The sequence below is a fragment of the Taeniopygia guttata genome, chromosome 2 (genome assembly GCF_048771995.1).
Source record: "Taeniopygia guttata chromosome 2, bTaeGut7.mat, whole genome shotgun sequence".
NCBI classification, from domain to species: domain Eukaryota; kingdom Metazoa; phylum Chordata; class Aves; order Passeriformes; family Estrildidae; genus Taeniopygia; species Taeniopygia guttata.
The window spans coordinates 939,689-966,538 of record NC_133026.1 but is presented as its reverse complement, the minus strand read 5'-3'; the positions used below and the strand labels follow the sequence as shown (position 1 = coordinate 966,538).

At 51.0% G+C, this 26,850-nt stretch overlaps 1 protein-coding gene across 11 annotated transcripts in view; it reads left to right on the top strand.

The window, feature by feature from the left end:
- Positions 1–26,850, top strand: part of MAP4 (microtubule associated protein 4) — a 143,575-nt gene that overhangs the window by 35,387 nt on the left and 81,338 nt on the right. For all 11 annotated transcript variants that reach the window (XM_030266886.4, XM_030266883.4, XM_030266887.4 and 8 more), the window contains 2 exons: positions 10,376–10,626; positions 21,219–21,284. In XM_030266886.4, coding sequence (XP_030122746.4) covers positions 10,386–10,626; positions 21,219–21,284 — 307 coding nt within the window. In that variant the 5' untranslated portion in view covers positions 10,376–10,385. The remainder of the gene's footprint in view (positions 1–10,375; positions 10,627–21,218; positions 21,285–26,850) is intronic.

Here is a 26,850-nt window from a genome sequence, read left to right as displayed (position 1 = left end):
GTAACTTAAGGCAAGTTTATTAATGTGACTTTTTATCAGCTTGGAAAGGGTACAGCTCAGGATGGAGCAATCCAACTTGGACAGTCTTACCCCATCCTGCTGGGTGCTTGATGGCACTGGGATTGCCCAGAGGGAGGGAATCTGCAGGAGGGTGGTGTGCTCTTACCTCAGCCATAATTACCCTGAGTAAATCACTCTTCGCAGGCACCAGGACGTGCCACAGATCTTTTTTGGGAATGGCTGCAGCTGAAGGGGAGTCAGGGCTGCAAGTGGGCTGCTAGAGTGATTCTTTGCAGTTGTATCACTCTTCCTCTGCTCAGCCTGACATTCCTAAAGCCTCCCAGCTCTGGTTTTCATCCAGTTGTGCTGTGCTGGTGTCCAGCCCTCTCCCTGTGTGAGCCTCCCCCTTCCCACCATCCCTCCTCAAAAGCTGCTCTGGCTCCAGGAGGGCTCCAGGAGGGCTCCAGGCTGCTCCAGGTGGGCTCCATTGTTGTCCTTCCATGGATTTGGAGACGAGGGCAGCTGGAACAATTTTGCCTTCAGTTTGCTGCTGTCAGTGGGGTGGCTTTGGGCAGCTCTGATGGTCAGTGTGGTGTCAGGGAAGGGTTTGGGAGGTGGCTCAGGGCCCTGTGCTGGGGCTGGGGAGCTGAGCTGCCTCTCCAGTGCTGCCTTCCACAGGGAAGTTGCAAAACCCCCCTCAGGCTTGTGGACAAGTGCAGAGCAATTGCAGTGTAATTCCCAGGAATGTGGCAGGGCTGCTCTCTTGGGTGTCTGGAGTTCTCTGGCTGAGTTCTTGTGCAGAGTGTGGCTCTCCAGAGCCTGAGAGCAGCAGAGTTGCTGTGGAGTGCCCTGATAAAACGTGCTTCAGTCTCCTCACCCTGAGCAGAGGAGAAGCTGATGGAAAAGCTGCAGGTGAGAGTCTGAAAGGAGAGTTTGCAGAGTTCTCAGTGCAGCTGAATGAGATCAGACAGAGGATCTGTGCCATGGGAATGCTGAGTTCCAGAGGCCAGGCTGGCAGGGTGGGCAGCCCTGGCACTGCCCAGAGCAGCTGTGGCTGTTCTGGATCCCTGGCAGTGCCCAAGGCCAGGCTGGACAGGGCTTGGAGCTGCCTGGGACAGTGGGAAGTGTCCCTGCCATGGCAGGGGTGGCACTGGGTGGGCCTTAAGGTCCCTCCAAGCCAAACCATCCTCTGATAGCATTCCATGACACCAGGTACCTGCACACACACGTGTGTTTGTGTGTGTTTGTGTGTGTTTAGACACACTCAAACAGGAATTCTCCCCAGTTCTCTTGCATTTGGATATTCCTTCTGCCTTTATCCTTGACAGAGATCTGGCTCCAGCTAATTACTTTTATTTTGCATAAGTGCAGAATGTGGACTTTATTTTTAAACTGCATTAACTGAGTTGAAAATAATGTTAATCAGGGACATGTAATATTCATGTTACCCACCACTGGAATTCCTCGAAGTCCTGAAGTGCTGGTATTTATTTCTCTGTTCCCTTTCCTCTAACAACAGCCCTGGCCACAGGGATTTTTTGTGTGGAGACCTGGAACCTTCCATAATACCTGGCATTGATGGCATCAGTTCTCTCCAGGCAACTGTGCTGTGAGGGAGGGAAACCTTCGTAGTTGAGACAGAGACAATCCAAAGCAACACACTCCATCCTCACTGGATCCTTGGAAGCACCTCCTGGAGCAGCCCTGTCATCCTGGGGTTGTTCCAGCTCTAAGTGTGCATTGTCCTTTGGGGCTTTGGTGTTGCCATAGTTCCTACAGCAGTCTTGCAGCTCCAGTGCAGTTTTTGTGGGTGTTGGGAGCTTTTCCTTGGTGCAGTTCATGGATTGTGTGATGTTCCTGGGATGCACAGAATCACAGACTCCCCACCTTTGACTGACACCCCCGTATCAACTAAACCACAGTTTGACTCGAGCAGCTTTGAGTCCTCCTGCTGGTTGTTGCCTCCCCTGGGTGCCCTTCTGGTCCTGCACTTTCCTTAAAGTCCTTGTACTTTAAAAGAAAAAAATGTTCCTTTTTTTTTGTTGACTCAAATGCAGATAATTTTAGTATAAATGAATATCCACACTGAAAAAGAGCTGGTGGGAACTGCTTTAGTAAAGCTGGGAAATGCTGGTCTGGCAGCCTTCAGGCCACCTTCAGTAATGGCTTTGAGTTGACAGTGAGTAGGAGCTCCACATGTGGAGAGAGGAGCTTGTTTTACAACTTGCCTTTGGCTAGAGTGGGATTTCAGCCTGGTTATCCTTGGAGAATTCATCATTCCATGAAATTTAAGCTCTCCAAGCCACGAGTGGCTGCGAGGCAGGGAGAAAATAGAAGTTTCCTCAATCTCCAGAAATTGAGAGAATCTTTTTAACATTCCCAACGAGGCAGGAATGCTGGAGCTGTCTGCTGCCAGGCTCTGCTAATTCATGTGGCATCTGAATAATTGATGATGGGGAAGGCACAGCTTGATGGTTTTGTCAGTGCTTTCCTGAGGGAAATGAGGCTGATGAGAATGTTTCTGATCATGGAGCAGAAATCATCATTAAGGACTGAGATGCAGCAAGCTGGGTTTATTTGCAGTACCAATAACAACAAAAACAATGCTTGAAACAGAGAAATGGCTCAGAATCCCTAAGGAATGAAACCCTACAGTTGATGGACACCCTTGAGGAGCCTCAGATTCCCCCATGGTGGAAGGCCCAGGTGGGAGCAGCAGTCAGAGGCTGAGGGAGAGGTTGTTCCTGACCTGAGGAGTGGAAGGAGGGAGATGCCAGATGTGGAAGTGACTGAGAGCTGCATGAAGCCTTCAGGGGTAATTCATGGTTACAATCCTGGAATCCCAGAATGGTTTGGGTTGGAAAGAACCTCAAGGATCATCCAGTGCCACCCCTGCCATGGCAGGGACCTCCCACTGTCCCAGGGTGCTCCAGCCTGGCCTTGGGCACTGCCAGGGAATTCCATCCCAGCCAGGAATTCCCAATTCCCAATCTCCCACCCATCCCCGCCCTCTGGCAGTGGGAGCCATTCCCTGTGTCCTGCCCCTCCATCCCTTGTCCCCAGTCCCTCTCCAGCTCTCCTGGAGTCCCTTCAGGCCCTGGAAGGGAGAATCTGGGATTTCTGAGTGGAAATACCTGTGTTGTCCTTGTGTTCCCTTGTGGAGACAATAGTAGGAACTGTTTTCCCTTTACTTGTGCATTTCTGGTTTTTCTGCAGCAGCTTGGAGGCTCTGGGCCTGACTGAATTTGTTCTGAGAAAATTAAAGTGAGCCAGAAAGCTCAGGGAGTTTGTGCTGAGAAGGGAAACAACTCTACAAGTGCTTTGTCTGTTTAAGGAGTCCACGCTTAGAATCTTTAAATGCCCCAAATCTTCCCCCTCTGCACCCAAAGCTGCTCTCTTTGTCCCCAAATCTGCCTCCTCCGGTCCTGCCCTGTCTCTTGTCTCTCACACAGGAGGGCAGCAGCCATTAAGCCTTACAAATAATAGCTGGAAAATCTCTTGCTGTATTTCTGGGTTGTCTGAAGGAGAACGTGGCTCTGTGACTCTCCCTAAAATCCTCATTTGCTGGAAGTCCAAACGTGCACTAGAAACCAGGAATATTTGATGTGCTGCCTCCCTGTCTGCTCTCCCAGGAGCTCTGAGGAAGCTACCAGCTCACTCTGGTCTCAACAACACCTCCAAACTGAAATTTGGTTTGATTTTGATGCAGAAATATCTGGAATATCCTAATTAATCCTGGTTTGCTGATGCCATGGGGTGCTTGGGCTGGTCCAGCAGGTCTGGAGCATCCCAAAGACCTGGAGACCTTCCCTGTGCCAGGGGGTGGTACCTGCACATCAGGGAGTCCTTGGGGAACTGATGCATATAATTCTGGAATCCAGGTCACCCTTTCTGAGGCTGGTTTTTCCAGCAGTTGAGCAGAGTGTGAGTTTAAGATTTTATTAAAGATCTCTCAGCCTCCATCTCTTTGCCTCTAAGAAGCTTCTGGTGATCTGTGGGATTTCCTGTGCCTCCAGAAACAGCCATAAAGCAGAGCTCTTGCTGTGTTTAACTTTCAAACAGTAAATAAGTGAATCCCACTGGTTTAGACTGTGCCAAAATAGAAAAAAAAAAAATAAATCACAGATTGGGTCACAGATTTTTGTGCCCAGCCAGGGAATGTGAGGAACGTCGGCGGCTCAGGCGGTCGCTGTGTCCTCTCCTCAGGGAGGATGGATGCAGAAATCTTTCCATGGATTCCAGGACTCTGGAAGGAGGATGACTTAGCAGATCTCCTGTTTCCTCACGGCTGAGCGCTCCCGACAGCTCCAGCTAAGAAAAGCAACCTGACTTACCCAGGAGAAATGGGAATTATGACCGAGCTGTCCCTGTTTCTCCCAGCCAGGCATTTAATTTGGGATGGAGTTAGGAGCTAATTTTAAAGGAGCAAGTGGATCTGATGGGATAATGGATGTACTTCTCATAAATCTGGGCATCAGGGTCTCCTTTAAACCAGCAAAAGTGAGGAAGTGTTCCTTCCCTGAGCAGATTTCTCTTCCCTCTGTGGCAGGAAGGGGCTGGGTCCAGGCTGTTTGGAGCAGGATGGAGCCTGGCAGGGCTCTGGAGCAGGCTGGAATGCTGTGTCACTGTCACTGCAGGGCTGGCAGTGATGCTTCAGGTTTTAGCTTTTATATTTTCAAATTCTGTGCTGCTTTAGGGTGCAATTCTGGGCTTCGTATCAGGGGATGCTGAGCTCTGTGCACAGAGCAAGGAGACAAAACAATTCCTGCTCCAGCTGGGCACCAAGGACAAATGATCCAAATCTCAGCCCAGGAGCACAAACACCGTGGGCTGGAGAGAGAAAAGCAAGCAGGATGGGACTGCCTGGGCTAAAGCTGGAATGGGACAATGAACTCCAAGGTGCCAATGGAGCAGAACTGATCCCAGGGAGCATTTTGGGGCCATTTTGGTTCATTTGGGTGCAGCCCTGGCTGGGCTCTGGTGCTGCCCAAGGTGGATCCATGAGGAGGAGAGCCCTGTATTTTATAAAGTTTATTCTTTAGCTGTGTCCACCCTCTGCTCTAGGGCAGCCTGCACGAGGCATCATGAGGTACCTGAGTGTGCTCCCGTGGGAAAAGCAGCATTGCCTGTGCCAGGAATGCCAGGGAGGTCAGGCAGGGTCCCACACTGAGGGTGACTGTGTTGGGACAGGTTACAGGTTTGGCTTTTTGGGCTTTTCTCTGTCTTCAGACAAGAGCACAGAATCTGGGTCACACTGATCATAACTTGAAATTCCAAGCCTGTGCGTGCCCAGAGGCAGGAACACAACAGAGCAGTCAGGGAAGCTGCAAAATGGAAGCACAAAGTTGAGGAAATAAATTCTGATTTTCCCTGGATGGGAAGCTGGAGGCTGTGGCTCATGCAGGCTTTGGTTTGCCTCCTTTTCCAGAAGGTGCTGAGTGGGGTGGTGGCTCTGGGAAGTTGTTCCAGGGGGTCACTTGAAGTAAAACCTGGGTGAGGAAGTTGCTGAAGAGAAGTTCTCGACACCCTGAGAAGTTGTTGATGTCCCTGATCCCTGGCAGTGTCCAAGGCCAGGCTGGACAGGGCTGGCAACACCCTGGGACAGTGGAAGGTGTCCCTGCCCATGGCAGGGGTGGCACTGGATGGGATTTGAGGTCCTTCCCGACCCAAACCAGCCTGGGACACTTCCAGGGATGGGGCAGCTGGGATTAAAATCCAGTGAAGAGTTGGAACTCTTTGGAACACCAGGCTGGAGTGTCTGTGATGTGGCTAAGGGGTTAAAATAACCCTGCTGAATCTTTGAGATTAGCTGAGGAGAGATGGATTTGATTTATCTCAACCAACAGGTTACTCAGTGAGTACACAGAGATTCTGAGCGTGGGGAAGAGCAGATGGAGCAAACCCTGAGTGTAACAGATCAGCTGTGCCGGGAACAGGAGAGAGCTAAACAACCCTCCTGTGCAAAAATAACCCGTGAGTTCAAGGAACAGGATGGATTTGCTGTGGGGTGATTTGAAGGCTGCCTGGAATGTGTGGCTGCAGGAAACCCCTTCTCCCTGCCCATGGTGCAGCTGTCCCTGTGGCACTGGCAGGGCTGTTCCTGCTCCTTCCACACCTTTCCTTGGAGCAAACCCCTTCCTTTGCTGGTGGCAGGGAGGCTGTTCTGGATGCAGACCTGGAGTCAGGTTGGTGTCACCCACGTCTGATTTAACAGCCACAACAGCTGAAGAATTATTCACAATCCCTGGGGCTGGAAAAGCCCTCCCAGCCCACTGAGTCCCAGCTGTGCCACATCCCCACCTTGTCGCCAGCCCAGAGCTCTGAGTGTCACCTCTGGGTGTTCCTTGGACACCTGCAGGGATGGGGACTCCAAACCACCCTGGGCAGTTCCAGTGCCTGACCTCCCTCTCCAGGAAGGAATTTCAGTGCATTCTTAAACCTCTGCCTTCAGAAATCTCTGTCACTCCTCAGTTTTTCTCTTTCATCCCAAGGTTAATGCCAGAATTCCTCTTCCCTGTGCTCTGTTAGTATCTGATTTCCAGAGCTGTGGAGGCAGGGGATTGCTGAGGATTCTTTAATGTTTCCCAGCCAGCTCTGTTCTATATGAATGGAAATGGGGTAGGAAGCATCTGTCTCTCTAAGCTGCTCAACACATGAATATGCTCCAGGATTTGCTCTCTACCCTTGGGCACAACCCCTGCAATATCCTCATTTTCCTCTTGCCTTAGTTAGCAGGCAGGCCCTGGGAATCTGAGAATCTGGCTGCTGTAACACCAGGGAGGGAAAAGGAGGAATTCCCAGGGGTGTTGTGGCTGTCCTTGGAGCCCACCTGGGCAGAGGAGGGATCCCTGCAGTCTGTGCCAGGTGCTCCTGCGTGTCTGAGACACCAGTGCTGTATTTAAAATGCCTTTTCTTAGGTACACTGGTTTATTTTTATACCTCGTTTCTACATCCCCTATTTAGCTAAATATGGGCAGGGAAATGTCCTGCTGATAAGGCTGCATAGCCTCATTATTATTTTTCCCCAGAAAGTAGATCACTCCAGTGTCCTAGTTCCTGTGCAGACCTGAATTAGCAGCACTGTCAGTGCCACAAGCCCCCCAAATGCCACATATTTTATGGCAGCTCTTCCATGGAGTGCAGCTCTGGCCCCGGGGAGCAGGGACAGGACAAGGGGAAACAGCTTCCAGCTGTGCCAGGGGCTGGATATTGGGAAAATTCCTTCCCCAAAAGGATTGTCCAGCCCTGGCACAGCTGCCCAGGGCCAGGGTGGAGTCCCCACTGGTGAAGGGATTTAAAATCCCTGTGCAGGTGGCACTTGGGGACATGGGTTGGGGTGGCCTTGGCAATGCTGGGGACTCAGAGGACTTTTCCAGCCTCAGTCACTCTGTGCTCATGATGCAGCTTGCTGGGAAATGTAAATATTGTTTTTCCTTCTGATGCTAAATGACATTTTCAGAAGCAGATGATTAACTGTTGATCACTGCACATTGAGGCTCGATGACCTGAAGCAATCAGCTCAGTTGTGAGTTAAAGGAGGATGTGCCTGAAAAATTGGCTCTGTCTGTCTGAGCCCCATTTGTTCCTTGAAGGAGACTGGTCAGTGCAAGGATGAAACTTCTGGAAATGCCTTCCCTGGCTGGTGCTCCTACAGGGTAATGCAGCCAGTTGTGTGCACATCTGGATGATGCTTTGTCTTAAAATAGTCAGGAACTCTGAAAAAAAACTTTTTGATAAGCCTCTTTTATTTAAATATAAACTGGTTTTTTTTTTTTTTTTTTTTTTTTTTACTGACCATAATTCATTCAACTGTGACCCTGCTCAGGGGGTGAAGAGCTCCAAACTTTTCACCTCTGGATTTCCAAGCTGTGATTCAGGGCCTTTATCTAATCCAGCAAGAGCTGCAGTTGCTGCCTGAAGTGTGGTCTGCCTGCAAGCCTGACCTTTCATTGTTCAGAGAATGAAAAAGAAGAGCTTGAACTGAATTAGTTTCCATAATAGACTTGCCTGGAAGGACAGAAACAGCACTATCAGTGGGACACCATTGTTCCCCAGGAATGTGAGGCTGGAGCCTGTAGGTATGTGCTGGCCCTGCAGTGCTGACACAGAATTTCCTGGAGTTCAAGGAGTAGGAGCCTTTGTTTTTTGGGAACAAGAGGATCTGTGTTCTGCCACCCCATGGAAGGCAGCAGGCCTGGGCTGCTGCACTGTGGCCACTTGGGTCACCCTCCTGACCCAGCAGAACAAGTGTCCCTTGTGTCCCTGGGGCTGCAGCTCTGTGTCAGCAGCTCTGCCTTTCCTAAGGACTGGGAGAACTGGGAATGCTCACCTGGAAAACCCAGGGAGAGCTCAGAGCCCCGTCAGGATCTAAGGAGCTCCAGGAGAGGGACTGGGACAAAGCCTTTCTGTACATTCCAGCAGCTTTTGTTGGCTCTTGATGCCAAGGATAACTTCAAAAAGGCTGAAAAAGTAAAGAATTGGTGATGGGTGTGTGTTGTGCCAACCTCAAGGCTGGAGATGAGTCAGTTCAGGTGCATTTTTTCAGCTTGGTGCCAGGAATGAAATTGAACACAGAGATGCAAATCAGGGAGGGATAACTGGTGATTATTTCTCCCCCGTTTCCAGTTCATAGCTGTGGATATAATGCCTACGTGTGCACTTTGCTGTATTTTTTTCCATGTGACCATTATTAAAATGTCACTTTCCCTCCCAAATCCCAGGGCTGGAGGGGGTTTGCCGGGATTAGCAAGGTTTGCTGAGGACAGGGATGTGCTGCAGGACCCTCTGGGAGGGATCAGGAGCAGCACTGAAGTATACATCAGAGATTATGTAAAATCCTAATCTCCATAGGGGAGGCTGGGTGGAGTCAAGCCCAGCACTAAATTCTCTTGCGTCACTTTGTGCTGCTGAGGGTGTAATTAACTCCAGATCTGGGGCAGCCCAGGAGCCAATGTCACACCATGGCTGCCCCAGCCCCGTGCTGGGCGTTACTTTTGACATTTTTTATTTCAGGTTCTGATAAAAGACCCCACGAAATGTCACATCCAGGAGCTAAACCCGCTTTAGATGATCCTGGTTTATTTCTGGTCAGTTGTGGGGGTTTAGAAACATCTGGGAATTACCAAGAACTGCCCAAACATTGGGTGTGAAGGCCTGGGGTGTGGGGACGTTGTGCTCCAGGATGGTTTGGATGGATGGAGATGAGAGATCTCTGAAGCTGCTCTTAGAATATCTGGTTTATTATAGAGGGTGAAAGGTCCTGCTTGGAGCTGCCAGGCCTTAGGGAGTGGGGAAGGGAGAGGCAAGGGGTAGGGGGAGATAAGGGGATGCTCCAGGAGAGGGTGGAAGTTCCAAGAGAGCGTCTGGCTCCTCAGGGACCCCTTATCAGGGGGTTCAAGGTGGGCTGGAGCAAGAGTTGGGCCAATGGGGTCACAGACACCTGATGCTTCAGGGGGTTACAGGTGTGGGATGTGCCAGAACCCCCGGCCTGGTTCAGGGGTTCCATGTGGTGGAAAAGTCTCTCCTCCAACCCGTGCTTCCAAAGAAAAACTCTGCAGCCTCTTGTTGTCCGGTCTCAAGGCAGTTTATTGCAAGTTATCTAACAGATTTTCTTCTCAGGCTGCTGTGGTTTGCTCACAGCTCAGGCAAAGGCACACACACACCCTGACATCCTCTCTGTCTTCTTCTCTCTCCCCACCCAGGGCTGCTGCTGTCTTTTATATGATATATTACCTGTTACATGTTTACAGTTTTTCCCCAATACCTACTATCCATGTTACAAGGTGCTCTTCTACTCTAAACCAATCTGTGAGTGCCAGCATCACCAAGAACATGGAGGCAAGGAAGAAGAAGGAGGAAGAACAGGATCAGGCCCACTTTCCTCCACCTTAGAACTTCTGACCCCCATGTACAAAGTACAAAGGTGTTAAAAACCCCCTGTACAATACTAAAAAATTTTCCCCTCTACTTTGTAACTACTTCTATTATAATATCTAACCTTTTGTGACTGCTTGTTCCACCTTCAAAGTTGGTAACTCATTCCATGGCTCAAACCCAAAATCCCAGCTGTTTCCAGCTGCCTGCCAGGGTCTCAAATGCTTCTGACCAGGACCTGGAACCCCTAAAAATGTCTGAGGGACATTTTGAGTTCCAACAGGGATGAACCATACATTTGGGGGGGTGAGATCCAACAGTCCATTTGACCTTTGCACCTATCTGTAGGTAAGGGCATTGTCCAACCAGTAGAGGGGATTGTTTCCATCCTGGCTGTACTATTGTAAATCTTTTACCAGGCAATCATATTTATCCATCCTCCCCAACAGTGTGGGATCTGAGGTGTCTGATGGAATTCTCTCTGTCTCCCTGGGGGCTCCAGGTGCTCAGGCATGGCTGACCTGGACCACAACCTGAGCCTGGCGGACGCTCTGACGGAGCCGCCGCCCTCCGTGGAGGAGGAGGTGCAGAGGGACTTCATCGCCTCGCTGGAGGCCGACAAGTTCGAGGACGTGGTTGGGGAGACCGTGGACAAGACAGACTACGTGCCCCTGCTGGATGATGAGGATGGTGCCACGCCTGGCAGCCAGGAGCCCAAAAGCAAAGGCCACCTGGACGGAATCCCCGCGGAACGTAAGTGTCCCAAAATCTGCCACCGAGACACCAGGGGACGCCTGTGCTGGCTGTGACACTGCTGAGGTCGAGCCCTGCTTGTTGCTTTTTGCCCTTCAGCCTGTGACCACAGGAGAGGCTGTGCTTTCCATTCATATTTGGGGTTGGGTGTTTTTGGGGCTCTCAGAAGAAGCACTGCCCAAATTCTGTGGTGCCATGCTCCACAAGCAGTGTCCCAAAATAGCAGAGCTGTACAAGGTGCCACCAGTCTGGGGGATGGCAGATCCAAGCAAGAAAGGTGGGTGATGGGCTGTTGCTGGTGAGGCCAGCAGATGGGAATCTTCATCATCTCCCAGATGTTTTCCAGCTAAATCCCATGGTTCTGACCCAAGGCTTTATTTACTTGGATTTCTTTTGGCTGTGCTGGTTGTGTGCATGGTACCAAAACGTGCTGCTGTCTCTGCTGCTGCTGCTGAACACTTTTCAGCCCAGCTGATATTTAGAATCATGGAATCATTAAGTTGGAAAAGATCTTGGAGATCATCAAACACAGCAGCTCCCCCAGCACTGCCAAGGCCACCACTGACCATGTCCCCAAGTGCCACATCCACATGGATGTCACATCCCTCCAGCAGTGGGGACTCCACCATGTCCTGGGCAGCTGTGCCAGGGCTGGAGAACCTTTTCCAGGAGGAACATTCCCAATTTCCACCCTGACCTCCCCTGGTCCAGCCTGAGGCCGTTCCCTCTCCTCCTGTCCCTGTTCCCCAGGCTGTCCCCTCCTGTCAGGGGCTGTGCAGAGCCACAAGGTCCCCCCTGATTCTCCTTTTCTCCAGGCTGAGCCCCTTCCCAGCTCCCTCAGGAATTCTCCAGCCCCTTCCCAGCTCTGTTCCCTTCCCTGGACTCGCTCCAGCCCCTCTGGCTCTGTCCTGGACTTGGGGACCCCAGAACTGCCCCATGAATTTGAGGTGGAACATCACCAATTTATTCATTTTAAGAGCTTTATCAAAAACTCCGTAGGCAAAGGAGATTTTTGAACAGATGTTTCCTTGTGTGAAAGGGAAAAAAGTGAGATCTGGGGGTCATGCAATGAGTTTCTTTCCCAGTGAACAATTTTTTTTGCTTGTGTGGTGTTCCCTCCCTGCCCAAGTGGGAATTGTCACTGGGACCAGCAGTGCCTTGATTATTTTATTTATTTTGTGGCCTTGATCTGTGCTGTGTAGAAGAGGAAAACCTTTGGTAACCTGATAACTTCCTTCAGAAAAAGTTTTCTTTTTTTTTGCTTTAATCCTGCTGCTCATCAGTATTGAGGAAGGTGAAATGTGATTCCTCAGAATAAACAGAACCTTCAGGACCACAGCATGAGGAATTCTGGTCTGTTCAAGGCATTTATTTGCTTTGTTTAGAAGTGCATTGGGTGCCTTGTAATACAGAAAATGTAACCTTGAATTTTCCATGCTGACACAGTTATTAAATGGCACCAGGGGAGCAGGAAGCATTGGAATGGGCAAAGGGATTATTATCAAACTTGGAATGTGTGTATTATTTATTTCATTTGTATTTTAGCATTGCAGAAGCAGAGAAACATGAGGACTTGTTAACACCTTGGCTACGATTTGAGGATATTTTAAAGCAATCCTTTGTTGTAGAAGCTGCAGATCCTAAACCATCTCAGCACCAGGATTTCTCAGTGCTAAAATCATTACACAATATTGGTGTAAAATACAAGTCCCTTAAGTGTGTCCTGCCAGCTGTGCATCCCTGGACATTGCTACCCCAACTCATAATTCCACATAACTCCAGGATCTTGGGGTGGTGGTAATGAGGCCTTTGGGGTTTGCTCAGTAATTAAAACTCTCAGAGAAAGGCTGGGTCCTGTGGGCAGAGCTCAGGCACAAATACTGGGTGGGGAAGAAGCAGAATTTCAGGAGGAATTCCTTCATGGAAAGGGTCATTAAACGTTGGAAAGGGCTGCTCAGAGAGGTTTGGAGTGCCCATCCCTGGAGGTGTCCCAGGAAGGGCTGGAGGTGGCACTCAGAGCTCTGGGCTGGGGACAAGGTGGGGATTGGCACAGCCTGGACTCAGTGGGCTGGGAAGGCTTTTCCAGCTTCAGTAATTCAGAGATTCTGGGATCTCCTGGCTTTTTCAGCCTCAGTAATTCAGGGATTCTGGGATCTCCCTTTTCCAGCCTCAGTAATTCAGAGATTCTGGGATCTCCCCTTTTCCAGCCTCAGTAATTCTGGGATTCTGGGATCTCCTGGCTTTTCCAGCTTCAGTAATTCAGGGATTCTGGGATCTCCCATTTTACAGCCTCAGTAATCCAGGGATTCTGGGATCTCCCCTTTTCCAACCTCAGTAATTCAGGGATTCTGGGATCTCCCCTTTTCCAACCTCAGTAATTCAGGGATTCTGGGATCTCCCCTTTTCCAACCTCAGTAATTCAGGAATTCTGGGATCTCCTGGCTTTTCCAGCCTCAGTAATTCAGGGATTCTGGGATCTCCCCTTTTCCAGCCTCAGTAAGTTAGAGATTCTGGGATCTCCCTTTTTCCAACCTCAGTATTTCAGGGATTCTGGGATCTCCCCTTTTCCAGCCTCAGTAATTCAGGGATTCTGGGATCTCCCCTTTTCCCACCTCAGTAATTCAGGGATTCTGGGATCTCATGGCTTTTCCAGCCTCAGTAATTCAGGGATTCTGGAATCTCCTGGCTTTTTCAACCTCAGTAATTCAGGGATTCTGGGATCTCCCCTTTTCCAGCCTCAGTAATTCAGAGATTCTGGGATCTCCTGGCTTTTCCAGCCTCAGTAATTCAGGGATTCTGGGATCTCATGGCTTTTCCAGCCTCAGTAATTCAGGGATTCTGGGATCTCCCCTTTTCCAGCCTCAGTAATTCAGGGATTCTGGGATCTCCTGGCTTTTCCAACCTCAGTAATTCAGGGATTCTGGGATCTCCCCTTTTCCAGCCTCAGTAATTCAGGGATTCTGGGATCTCCCCTTTTCCAACCTCAGTAATTCAGGGATTCTGGATTTTCCCCTTTTCCAGCCTCAGTAATTCAGGGATTCTGGGCTCTCCTGGCTTTTCCAGCCTCAGTAATTCAGGGATTCTGGGATCTCCCCTTTTCCAGCCTCAGTAATTCAGGGATTCTGGGATCTCCCCTTTTCCAGCCTCAGTAAGTCAGAGATTCTGGGATCTCCCCTTTTCCAACCTCAGTAATTCAGGGATTCTGGAATCTCCTGGCTCTTCCAGCCTCAGTAATTCAGGGATTCTGGGATCTCCTGGCTTTTCCAGCCTCAGTAATTCAGGGATTCTGGGATCTCCCCTTTTCCAGCCTCAGTAATTCAGGGATTCTGGGTTTTCCCCTTTTCCAGCCTCAGTAATTCAGGGATTCTGGGATCTCCTGGCTTTTTCAACCTCAGTAATTCAGGGATTCTGGGATCTCCCCTTTTCCAACCTCAGTAATTCAGAGATTCTGGGATCTCCCCTTTTCCAACCTCAGTAATTCAGAGATTCTGGGATCTCATGGCTTTTCCAGCCCCTCCTCTCCCCTCCATCCTGGGGCTGCTTGAGCAGAACTCGTTTCCCTCCTACGTGGCAAGGGGGGGATGCAGTTTCTTCCTCTTGCTTTGGAGATTGTTTTTTCCCTTTTTTGGGAGAGCTGGAGAGCAGTCAGGAGCATGATCTCAATCTTTGGCAAGATGCAAACGAGACCCTGAGTGAGGAGATGGAGAAGTTGCCCTGAGTGGGGCTGTTCAGCTTTCCCACCTCGGGCCAGCAGGGAAGGACTGAAGCTAAAACTGGGTCAGTTACCACAGACCAGGCTTAGGATTTGGTCCTGGAATGTCTTCATTTCTCTTACCTGCTTTCCCTGAAGTGCTGAGGATACCTGTTGGAACTCTGCTGAGAATTTTGGGCTTTCTGTGCTGCCAGGCACTGACCCCCAGGAGAACATTGCATTGACCTGAGGCCTGAAGCTTCCAAAATGGAATTATAGAGCTGGGATTGTGGGTGTGGAGTTTGAATGGAAGTGTGTGATATCAGCACTTCAGGAAAAAACAGATACCTGTTTCTTCCATTGAATTTATTTAATATTTGTAACTGTTTAAAAAGATAGTAAAGTGAATGAACTTCATTTATTGAGGTTCCAGAATAAATGAGCTCTGGGTGAGATTTTTGGCTTCCTAAGGGGGTCTTGGTGTTGTAGTTCCATGTTTGAGTGTGACACCAAATTTTTGGGGAAGAACAGAGAGAGTTCCACGTCCCTGGCTCCCAACAGCCTGGCTTCCCTGAGGGAGAGGAGCAGCCTGCAGAGCTCAGGCTCTTCAGCCTCCACTTGTTCATTTATTTATGTTAAAAGGCACAAATGCGTTCTGACATCACGGTCTGTGCTCCTGAGATTGTCTTTCCCCAGTCAGAAGAGGTTTAATCCTCCATCCTGTCAGGCTTTAGCTGCTCCAGCTCTGCCCCAGGATTTTATTTCACTTTTTTCCTAAACCCAGGAGCCAGATAACTTTGAGCTGGGCCCCAGCATGGGGCTGGGTGAGTGCAGAGGGGTGGAGAAGAGCAGGGACCTGTGATGAGCAGTCATTTGGTCATCTACAAATCTGTCCTAGAATAAAGCAGTTGTTTGGTCACCTACAAATCTGTCCTAGAAGAAAGCTTTAATAATGGTTAACTCCTAAAGTGCCAGGGAGGAATGGGTTTACTCTTCCTCGCACCTGGCTGGACAAGGTAATTTGGCAAATTCTGGGATTATCCCCCTATAACAGCAGGGGGTGTGTGCTGCCTGCCTGCAGCTGGCTTTCCCTGGCTGCTCCAAGGCTTTCAGGATCCTCTGGAGCTTCCAGGAAAGTCCTGGAGGCTGCAGCAGTTTCATTCAGGTGCTCATGTGATGGGGTGAAGGAAGGGATTGCAGGTGGCAGCACGTTCCAAGGGAAAGGAAAACACTGGGGTTTAATATTTGCAGCAGAGCTCCTGGGGAATGTTTCAGCTGAGGTGAGGAGCAGGGTTGTCTCTGCAGTGATGGTTCCTGGTGAGGAATTGTGTTCCTGGTGAGGAGCTGAGCACAGACCAAAGGCAGCCCTGTGCTGACAGGACGTGGCCTTGTGCATCCTTGCACTGCTCACAGACTCCTTGGTGAGTTTTAACCTTGAGTACAGGGTTTTTTGGAGGGCATTGTCCTGATCTGGGCTGGGATGGAGTTGATTTTCTCCATGGCTGGGGCAGTGCTGTGTTTGGAGTTGGGTGTGAGGATGGTGTTGATGACACACGGGTGGTTTGGTAGTTCCTGAGCCCTGCTCACTCTGGATGGAGGATTTTTTGATTTCCCAGGCCACATCCACATGGATGTCACATCCCTCCAGCAATGGGGACTCCACCATGTCCTGGGCAGCTGTGCCAGGGCTGGAGAGCCCTTTTCAGAAGGAACATTCCCAATTTCCACCCTGACCTCCCCTGGCCCAGCCTGAGGCCGTTCCCTCTCCTCCTGTCCCTGTTCCCCAGGCTGTCCCCTCCTGTCAGGAGTTGTGCAGAGCCACAAGGTCCCCCCTGATCCCCCTTTTCTCCAGGCTAAGCAATTCCCCTCCCTCTTTTCATTATTATAATTCTATTATTTTATTTCATGTATTGAGCTGTCCTTGAGCCCTGGGGTTCACTGCCCTGCACTCCCCTCCCCAGGGAGGGTGGGTGGCTCTGTGGGCCCCATGGGGTTAAACTTTGCAAGGCTGGAGCCCATCCCCATGGGGTTAAACCCTGCAGGGCTCCAGCCCATCCCCATGGGGTTAAACCCTGCAGGGCTGGAGCCCATTTCCATGGGGTTAAACCCTGCAGCTCCAGCCCATCCCCATGGGGTTAAACCCTGCAGGGCTGGAGCCCAGCCCCATGGGGTTGAACCCTGCAGGGCTGGAGCCCATCCCATTCCCATGGGGTTAAACCCTGCAGGGCTGGAGCCCATCCCATTCCCATGGGGTTAAACCCTGCAGGCTCCAGCCCATCCCCATGGGTTAAACCCTGCAGGGCTGGAGCCCATCCCCATGGGGTTAAACCCTGCAGGCTCCAGCCCAGCCCCATGGGGTTAAACCCTGCAGGGCTGGAGCCCATCCCCATGGGGTTAAACCCTGCAGGCTCCAGCCCATCCCCATGGGGTTAAACCCTGCAGGGCTCCAGCCCATCCCCATGGGGTTAAACCCTGCAGGGCTCCAGCTCATTCCCATGGGGTTAAACCCTGCAGGGCTCCAGCCCATCCCCATGGGGTTAAACCCTGCAGGGGCCCATCCCCATGGGGTTAAACCCTGCAGGGCTGGAGCCCATTCCCGTGGGGTTAAACCCTGCAGGCTCCAGCCCATCCCCATGGGGTTAAACCCTGCAGGGCTGGAGCCCATTCCCATGGGGTTAAACCCTGCAGGGCTGGAGCCCATCCCCATGGGGTTGAACCCTGCAGGGCTCCAGCCCATCCCCATGGGGTTAAACCCTGCAGGGCTGGAGCCCATCCCCATGGGGTTAAACCCTGCAGGCTCCAGCCCATCCCCATGGGGTTAAACCCTGCAGGCTCCAGCCCATCCCCATGGGGTTAAACCCTGCAGACTGTTGAATCCCAGCCCTGTTTCCAGGAGGGATGGGGTTGGTTTCATTCAGTCAGTCCCACCCTGGGAGCAGAGGTGTCACCACGAGGTGGCTCTGCTGGCACTGCTGCCCTCTGTCCCACAGCTGCAGAGCTGAAATCCCGGGCCAGACCTCTGTTCCTTTTGCTTTTCCCTCCCTTCCCACCCCAGGAATGAGTGCCTTCCTTGCAGCAGGGTTTGCTTTAGCCAGAGGGAGTTCAGACACTTGGTCACGTATGAAAGTGGAGATGGAGAATGTTCCACACAGCCCAGAGTTCCAGAGGATCAAAGATAAATCAGCAGATCATGATATTTGCACTTTTGTCTCAGATGAGACATTAAATCTTTTCCCTCTCAAAGTCTGTCCAGCCCCATTCCTGCCCCACAGTTGTCACATCACTGAATCCCAGAATGGTTTGGGCTGGAAGGGACCTGAAATCTCATCCCATTCCACCCCTGCCATGGCAGGGACACCTCCCACTGTCCCAGGGTGATCCAAGCCCCAAAGTCCAGCCTGGCCTTGGGCACTGCCAGGGATCCAGGGACAGCCACAGCTGTTCTGGGAATTCCATCCCAGCCAGGAATTCCCAATTCCCAATCTCCCATCCATCCCTGCTCTGTGGCAGTGGGAGCCATTCCCTGTGTCCTGTCCCTCCATCCCTTGTCCCCAGTGTCTCTCCAGCTCTCCTGGAGCCCCTCCAGGCCCTGGCAGGGGCTCTGAGCTCTCCCTGGATCTTTCCCTTCTCCAGGGGAACATTCCCAACTCTCCCAGGCTGGCTCCAGAGCAGAGGGCTCCAGCCCTGGAGCAGCTCCAGGTCCTTGTGCTGTTGGCTCCGGAGCTGGGGCAGCTCTGCAGGTGATTTTGAGGCAGAATATTTAAAGGAATGAATGGAAGGAGATTACACTCCTTGTTTCAGAGTCACCAGCTGGGTCACACTCTGTCCATCAGTGGTTTTGCTCACATTTTCCTCTCAATGTCAGCGTGGGATAAAGCCTGCAGGAGGGCTCCTGACCCCCAGAGCCCCCCCAGAGCCCCTGGGGACGTGCTGGCCGTGGTGCTGTCCCCTGTGGTCCCCTGGGATTAGGGGCTGGTGGTGGCACTGCCCATTTGCTCCAGATTATCGGTTTAGCCAGCGCTGCCTTAAATTTGTTTATATAAAAACAATCCTTTGATCCACCAGGCAGATGCAAATACTATCTTGTGATTCTGATGAGGATTAGGTAGTTACAACATCTTGACATGGTTTTGGGTTTATGCAATTTACAGTATGAGGGGAGGAGCCCTGGCCCTGGGCAGGTTGCTGGGTGCTTTCACACTGGGGCTTCAGCAAACCAAACTCAGATTGATTTGCTCCAAAGGCACTGACCTTCAGATATTAAAAATAACAACCACTCGTGCTGGCTGGGTTGGTGTGATTTGACCTGATTTTTCTGGAAGCTTGTCTTCCCAAAAAGCTGAAACTGTAAAGGGAACCATTTCACCTGCTCTCCATCCTTCCCAAGGAGAGCCATGGCATTTCTGATCCTTCTGCTCCTGTGGGAACTTTCTTTGGAGGGGTTTAATGCATCAGTAACGGTGGTGGCATCAGAGTCACAGAGTCACTGAGGCTGGAAAAGCCCTCCAAGACCACCCAGTCCCAGCTGTGCCCCAGCCCAGAGCACTGAGTGCCACCTCCAGCCCTTCCTGGGACACCTCCAGGGACTTCAAACCTCCCTGGATAGTCCCTTCTAAGGCCTGAGCACCTTTTCCATGGAGAAATTCCTCCAGACTGAAACATCCCAGCAGCTCAGTTGCCTGTGCAAGGTGTGAGGAGCAGCTGTGAGAGAAATGAAAGCAGGATGTGATGACAGAGGGAATCTTGGGGCTGTCCTCTGCAGGGCCAGGAGCTGGGCTGGGGTGGTCCTTGTGGGTTCCTTCCCACTTGGGAGGTTCCATGATTCTGCAGGATTTAAGGAAATGTGTATCTCCTGCAGCTGGGCTGAGCTCCCAGGGGGGTTCAGCTGCATGGAATTCCTCAGGGGTCTCACTGCAGGACCCTCATACTCCTGGTGTGCCTTTGGGCAGCTGTGAGTCAGGGCTGTTTAAACCACACCAACCCCGATTTCAGGGGATCCAGGAGCTGCCAGGACCTGGCCCAGGGTCTGCTGCAGACCATTCCCCCATCGCTGGGCTGTGGGAGTGCTGGGGAGCAGCTCCAGGGATCCCTGTGCTGCTCCCAGCTCCTCCTGCAGGATGGAGGGGTGTGTTCTGCTATAAACCGACAAGTTTGTGGGGAATTTTTGTAGATGACCAGGATGAGCCACTGATGGAGCTGGAAACTTGTGGGAATCCAGGGCTTCCCTCTGGCTGCCCTGGCAGGTCTGGGACCCTGGCAGGGGTCAGGAACCCCCCTGGACAGAGCCCCCAGAGACACTGTCTGTGATCTCTGCCCATGGAAAAGAGTTTTCAATCTTACAGGATGAATTACCAGCTCTGAGTGTTTGATATCAGTAATAATTAAGTGTGGCACGGGTGCAAAAGTAAAATTTTAGGATTCTAGATTAGGGGTTCAGAGGGGACAAGATGGAGGAATTGGGTGTGCCTTGTCCTTTTTCTCCTTCTTCATGCCCTCCATGTTTCACTGTGGTGTTGGCATTTTTCTGTTGGTTCAGGCTGGGGACACACTGTCCAACGTAGGTGACAGATATTGGCACGTTATTGTAAATCCAGCACAGGTAGTTTGTGGTATTTAATGTTTGTACCATCCCACTGAGGGCAGAGCCCCACACGCTGCCCTGCAGGACAGAGCTGCGGCAGGGCAGCAGAACATGGTAGAGATAAACAGAATAAACAACCTTGAAACCAGCACAGACCAATTATGGCTTCTGCTTTGGCAGCGGGGCTGACAGACAGAGACTTTCCACAATCTTGGAATCACCAATACCCACAGATTCCGACAGAAACTTTTCCTTTTGCTTTGCTGAGGGCTGGATTCAGCCCTGCTGTGTCTGAAGGACCCTGGTAACGTGGCTCTGTTATAAAACTGGGGCTCAGGAGGGGTCAGCAGCAGCTCCAGGTGACTGAGTGTGTGTCTCCTTGGGAGAAACCTTTACTATTTATAAAATGAGCATTTCCTCACTGTCAGCAGAGCTGAGGGCCCAGGGAGGAGCTGGTGCTGCTTGTTCTGCTTCCCTAAAACTGCTCAGGGTCATAAAGTCACAGAATTCAGACTGGTTTGGGGTGGAGGAACTTTAAGGAACACCCAGTGCCACCCCTCCCACGGTCCAGGCTGCTCCAAACCCTCTCCAGCCTGGCCTTGGGCACTGCCAGGGATCCAGGGGCAGCCTGCCAGGGCCTGCCCACCCTCACTGTATAAAACTTCTTCTTTTATATCATCTAAATGGACCCTCCTACAGCTTCCAGCTGTTCCCCCTTGCCCACTGCTGCCAGGTTTCCCAAGCTCAGTGTGTAAATCCTGGTGCTGGTTAAAATTTTGCCTGTCGATGTCAGAACAAGATGAACTCAATCTCACAGTGATAAGGATTTTCTGTGCTGGTTTTTGGAATTGGTGATCTTCCACCCTGACCACGCTCCTCTAAAGCTCCCCTGATCCCTGCTTTAGCAATATGTGGTGTTTCAGGAGGAATTTCCCCATGGAAAGGGTGCTCAGGCCTTGTCAGGGGCTGCCCAGGGAATTTGGAGTGCCCATCCCTGGAGGTGTCCCAGGAATTCCTGGAGGTGGCACTCAGAGCTGGGGACAAGGTGGGGATCAGGCACAGCCTGGATGTGATCCAGAGGGCTTTTCCAGCCTCAGGGATCCTGGGATTCTGTGAGTGTGCTCAAGGCTGGGATTGATGATTTCTTCTGTTGGTTTTAGGATCACCACCAGTTGACAAGGTGGGGATCCATCAAAGCCTGGGCTCAGTGTTGGAGTTCTTTTCCAACCTCAGTTATTGTACAGTTCCACAGTGCTGTTTTCAAGGTCTGGGCTGGGATGAGTTCCATGTAGTTTTAACCCTTGGGTTGGTTCCTTGCAGACTCTTCAGCCTCGGGGCCGATGGTGGTGGAGAACGGCGACCACGGGCTGCAGGGCCACCACACAGGTACGTGCCACACCACTGCTCTGCAGTCCTCACTCCTCCCAGGGGCTGGGCTTGGCTTTAGACAGCTTCCAAGGACTTGGCAGCAAAACAGAGCTTCAGTTTCTTTGGAGTTGAAAGGGTTTCTCTGGATAAAAGCTTGTTCTGGAGGCGTGCTGTTCTCTATCCATGGGCAGTGCTGGCAAGGCAGCTGATAAAAATGGCTTTGGAGAGAGCCCCTAATGCCCACAGGTGAACTGTGCCCTGTCCTGTGCCTTCCCCTGTGCCCCACAGTGGTGTTCTCCCACGTCCCCCACCCTTTGGAGCAGCTTTTATTCCCTGCCATGACCCAACTGTGTCCTTCACCCCAACCATGGACATGTCCCCACACCTGCCCCAGCAGTGGCACAGGTGACACTGAGCCTCTGGGACCTTTTTCCACAGCATCAGGGTAGTTTTGACTGCCAGAAGCTTGTGATGGAACTGGGTGAATATTTCAGAACCTGGAAAAGAGGGGACCTTTCCAACCAGGCTGAAGTGCTGAGGTTGGTAGGTCCTCTCTTAGGGAGCTCTGCTTCCCTTCCCCTTGAGCCTTTCTGCCTGGGAATTGGGGTTCCTGCCAAACCCCAGCCCATCTGTCCCCTTCTGTCACCAGCCTCTGGCTGTGGGACCTCTGTGTCCTTGGGGATGGAATATTCCAGAGCCAGTTGTCACCCTGTCACCATGGGTGACATCCTTGGTCTCCCTGGTGATGATCCCAGCTCCAGATCACTGGCTGGGTGCTCCCAGTGTTGTCCCCCCTAATCCAGAGGTGCAGCCCCAAGTTAAAAACCACTCCAGGAAATAATGATGGATATCTGGGAGATGGGGGTGAATTAAAACACCTCTTTGCTCTAATTCTCTTTAGGATTTTAGAGTTTGGTTTAGTGTGAGTGAGTTTCATGTCCTCAATGAGGATGGGAATAGAAAAATTGATCTTTGTGCTTCATTTGCCGCTGGAAATCCGGTCTAAAGGAAATTGTGCATCTTTTATAATTCAGTATAAACTGAAATTAAGAGCACTTCTGAACCTTCCTAAGGATATTTCCCCCCTCTTATTTAATACTTCTAACTAAAGGAGATAGAAATGCAATCAGATTTATGGTCTGAATAATTAAAGGCATCAGGATTTTTGTATTGAACTTCTGGCTTGTGTTTAAAAAATTCTTTGTTATTTGCCTCACTCTTGCTTGGTGGAGGTTTAACTCTTCACACTAATTGTTAACAACTTTGATCAAAGATACTTTTATGTGTCTGGAGCTTTTTAATTTATTAATACATTCCCTCTTTGTGGGGTAGAGTTGATTTTTTTTTTTTCTTCTCTTGTTCAAGTCTGTCTAAAAGTGCCATCAAAGTGGCAGAGCAGTGTGTCAGGAAGATGAGCTGTGGCCATCAAATTAATTAGGTTTGCCAGAGTAACAGAAGATTTCCATGGCACAATTCCTTCATGGCCCCTTTCCCTGCCCCCTTCCTCGTGGAATGCTTGCAGTATCCCTGGTTCTCCATGGGGGAGAAGGGAGAAATGCTGAATTTCCACCAGGCACTGCAGGGCTTCAGACCCATCTGCACCAGGGGATGGCCTTGAGCAGGGCCTGCTTCCACATTTCAGAGGTGCTGCTGCCCAAATCCGGGTCCCTGGCTCTAAACCACCTCTGCTTTGGGGGTTTTGTCTTCAGCAGGATCCATTCCCTGTGCCTGAAAGCTGAAATGGTTCTTGGGGATGTGGGATGTGTGCAGAGAAATGGAGCAGGCAGGAGAGGCCTGAGGAAGGTGATGCTCAGGCAAACCAGCTTTCTGCTACAAAATCCAGTGTTCAAAGCTGCAGAGAGAGCTTTAAAAAGCAGAGCTGGGTTTAAATTGATTCTGAAACAGACTCCAAGGAAAAGGGCCAGTTCAGCTATTTGCACATCCAAATGTGGATCTCTCTGGACTGGAGCTCAGGAAGCACTGCTGGATGTTTTCCTTCACTCATCACATCAAACAAGGTGATGATTGACCTTGTTTTATTCGGTGCAGCATCCCCTGCAGCCGTGTGGGGTGTGTCTGCAGGGCTGGCATCAGCCAGGCTGAGCTCCTGGCACTCCTTGGCACTCCCAGACACCCTCAGTGCCGCAGCTGGCAGGGACCCAAACCTCCATCAGTGCTGGATTCTTTTCCCTTGGCAGTGCTGTGTTCCAAGCCCTGCTCAGGGCTGTGCTTAGGCCAGGCTTTAGGCCAGGCTTTGGGCAGGGAGCCCCTGGCAGGGCTGAGCCTGACGTGACCATCGCTGCCTGGCCCTGTGGGGTTTGTTTTTGGGAGCTGCAGAGGGGAGCTCTGGGTGCTGGGCACATCCCCTGGAATCCTGCTGCTGATCCTGTTCTTCCTTAAAAGGAGAAATGGAGAGGCTGGAGCAGCGTTCCTGGGGATGCAGGGCTGGGAACAGGGAATTCAGTGGTGCTCTGGAATCCCTGCTGGGGGAGGCAGCTCACTGCTCACCTCCACCAGGAAAAGGTCAGGGAGGGTTTAATCAAACCAACAGCAGGTTTAGAACCAAAAATTCATGTGTAATTTGCAAATTGCAACTCTTTATTGCAGGATATTTGCCTAGAGTTCAAAGGAAATATGTCTTTAAAAATAAAACCCAACCAAATTTCTGGAAAGAAATCCACCAAGGATGATCAGATGGTTGGTCTGGATATGCCTCTTGCCCAAGGTGCTGTCCATGCTCTTGCTGGCAGGTGAGAAGCTCCCTAGGGAAGTATTCCTGCTGGGTGCTCATACTTCCCCTAGCTGGGCTTTCCCTCCAGCCAGCTGCTGGCAATTCTGTCACCACCAGTGGCTCACAGAAATTCTGTTTTCAGTGCAAATGGTGCTGCTGAGGTGCTGCTCCCTGTGCCTGTCCCTGGTGGTGGGCTGGCCCTGCCCGTGGTGGCTCCGTGTGTGACAAGTGCCAGCCCTGGGAGCAGCCCCGTGTGTGTGTCTGTCACCTGGCTTTTGGCAAATCTCCTGGCTGCCCTAATGAGGTGTTGGGTGTTGTGCAGTGCTGCTCCATGGTGATGTTTACTAATGACTTGCGCTTTCTTGCCCCTTTCCCCATCCCCTTTCCCTCTCCTACTTCTTTTCCTCTCTTCTATTTTCTCCTCCTAGAAGCCTAGACTGTCTCCTAACACTGGGGCTGCCACTGACACGAGACCAGTGTCCTTTTCTACTGCCATTACACTTCTAAAATCTGCAGCATTTTACAGAGCTCTTGCTTTACCTCCTTGGACTTGGCTGTAGAAGAACCAAAGGGTGGCTCCATCCTGCTCCTCCTCCCTGTGCTCTGCAGTGCTTGTTGAAACCTTCCTCTCTCTGTGTAAGCACAAAAGTGCACCCTGCTTTGGAACTGCACTGTGCCTCTGGTTTGAAATCACGACCACAGCTCCATGTTTGGTTTGATCACCTTTAAATTTAATTTCTCTCCGTTTTCATGGTGCTCGATAAGAGAAGGTTTGAAATTTCCAGTTGTGCTTCCATAGTGGATGGGTCCACCATGACTGCAGCTCCCTTCCCTTCTCCCCACACTCACCACAGCCTTTTAGAGTACCTGCCTTGCTCCTTGCTGCTTTGAAACCCTCTCACCTGAGGGTCTGGTCTGTAACAGGGTTGTTTTCTTCCAAACGGGTGGCTTCAGATCATTTCAGCACTTTGTAGACTTGAGAAACAGATCAGGGAAAACCAAGTGTCCTGAGGTCCAGGTGGATCAGCTCTGGTGTCTGAGGGGTGCATTTTGGGGTCCAAGCCCTTGCCATAACCAGGAGTATGAAGGAAAACAGCCAACCCCAAATTCCTGCCTTAGGGAGTGGCTTTGGTGTCATACTCCTTCCCAAAAACCGTAGAAGTAAGGAAGGAAATTGCCTTTTTTAGACTTCATTCCTCTGGTGAGGAATGACAGCCTTGGATGGAATTTTACCTGCCATGAGAAATAATCTGTCCCTGCTAAAACTGAGGGAAACAAAAGCACTGAGTTTTGTGAAATTGTGCTGAAATAATCCTGACAATTTCCAGCAGCAGCAGAAGGAGCAGGCCTGGTTTAACCTAAACCAGAGCTACAGGAGCATGTCCAGTGGAATTCCAATGGCTCCACAGAGGTGCAAAGCTTTCCAAAGACAAAAGTGCTCATTTTTCCATCATAGCTGAAACAAAGCATGAAAGGAGGAGATAATTAGAGAGGGAAAGCAGGGTTTTACCTGAGATAGACTCAGCCTGGCTGTGGGAGGCGAGGGACTGTTTTGGGTGAGGAGAATCCTGTGCTGGAGCTCAGGGTTCTTGGCCTGCAACACCTCATGGAAGGGATTTACTTCAACTCAAATGCAGCCTGAGGCTGAACTGCCCAAAACAAGAGCCGAGAGCTTCGCTTACCTAAAAATGGCATTTCCTTGTCGTGAGGGGAGTGACAGGTCCCCACTGCAGCCCAGATTTAGGGGATGTCCCAGCTGGAATGAGCACTGTGCCAGTGCCAGCAGAGCAGTTTTGGGCATCTCCCCCAGGCAGAGGCAGCCTTGCTCTGCTGTCTGTGCCCAGTGAGACCTCAGATGCTCCCGGGTGGGTGGCAGTGCCAGCGCTGAGTCACAGCCTGGGCACCGCACTGGGGCAGGACCTGGCGCTTTTCTCCTCATTTTGGTGCCAATTTACCCCTCTGTGCCCCCCCTGAGGCCTCCTTAGGAGCTGATGTCCCTGTGGTGCCAGTTCCCAGCAGCTGACCCCAGGGCTGCTCCTCCTGGTGGTGTTGTTTCTGGGAAATCTCCAGCTCCTGGAGGCTCCCAGGGCCCAAACTGGGCTCTTCCCTCCCAGCCCATCAGCTTCACAGCATCCTGCAAGCTGGGAAAGACCTGAGGTCACTTCCAACCTGTGAGTCCTTCATGTTCTGCTTTCCTTTGGGTTTTTGGTGTCTGTGGCCATAAAAGGAGATTCTTGCCTTCTTGGCTTTCTTTTCAAAGACCTTTTCATAGCTTTTTTTTTTTTTTTTTAATGTGATTTTGAAGCAAGGCAGCATCAGTTTAACTTGGCTCCTCAATTGTTGTTTCTCACCTTTTGCCTTAAGTGGGCTTAACTCTTGTGCCCTAGAAGTGGAGAATAAATAATATAAGACTGTTGTCTGAGGGGTGCATTTTGGGGTCCAAGCCCTTGCCATTACTGGGAGTATGAAGGAAAACAGCCAACCCCAAATTCCTGCCTTAGGGAGTGGCTTTGGTGTTGTTCTCCTTCCCAAAAACCGTAGAAATAAGGAAGAAAATTTCAGATTGAAATACGGAAATACAAAATATTTTCAGATTGAATTATGGAAGGTTTCAGGTTACCTGAACATGAGACATTGCCCACTTCCCACAGATGCTTTGCTTTAATGAGAGGCAGAAATGTTTAAAGTCTTGGCCAGAGGGACGTGTAGGCAGAGTGAGGTGGGCAGAGGGGTTTGGGAGCAGCTGCCCATGCTGGGAGCCCTGATGGGATGGGGCAGGGCAGGGGCAGCTCCTCCAGCCCAGGGTCTGGCTGTCCCCGCTGCAAACACGGATCATCCATGCCATGCCCCACC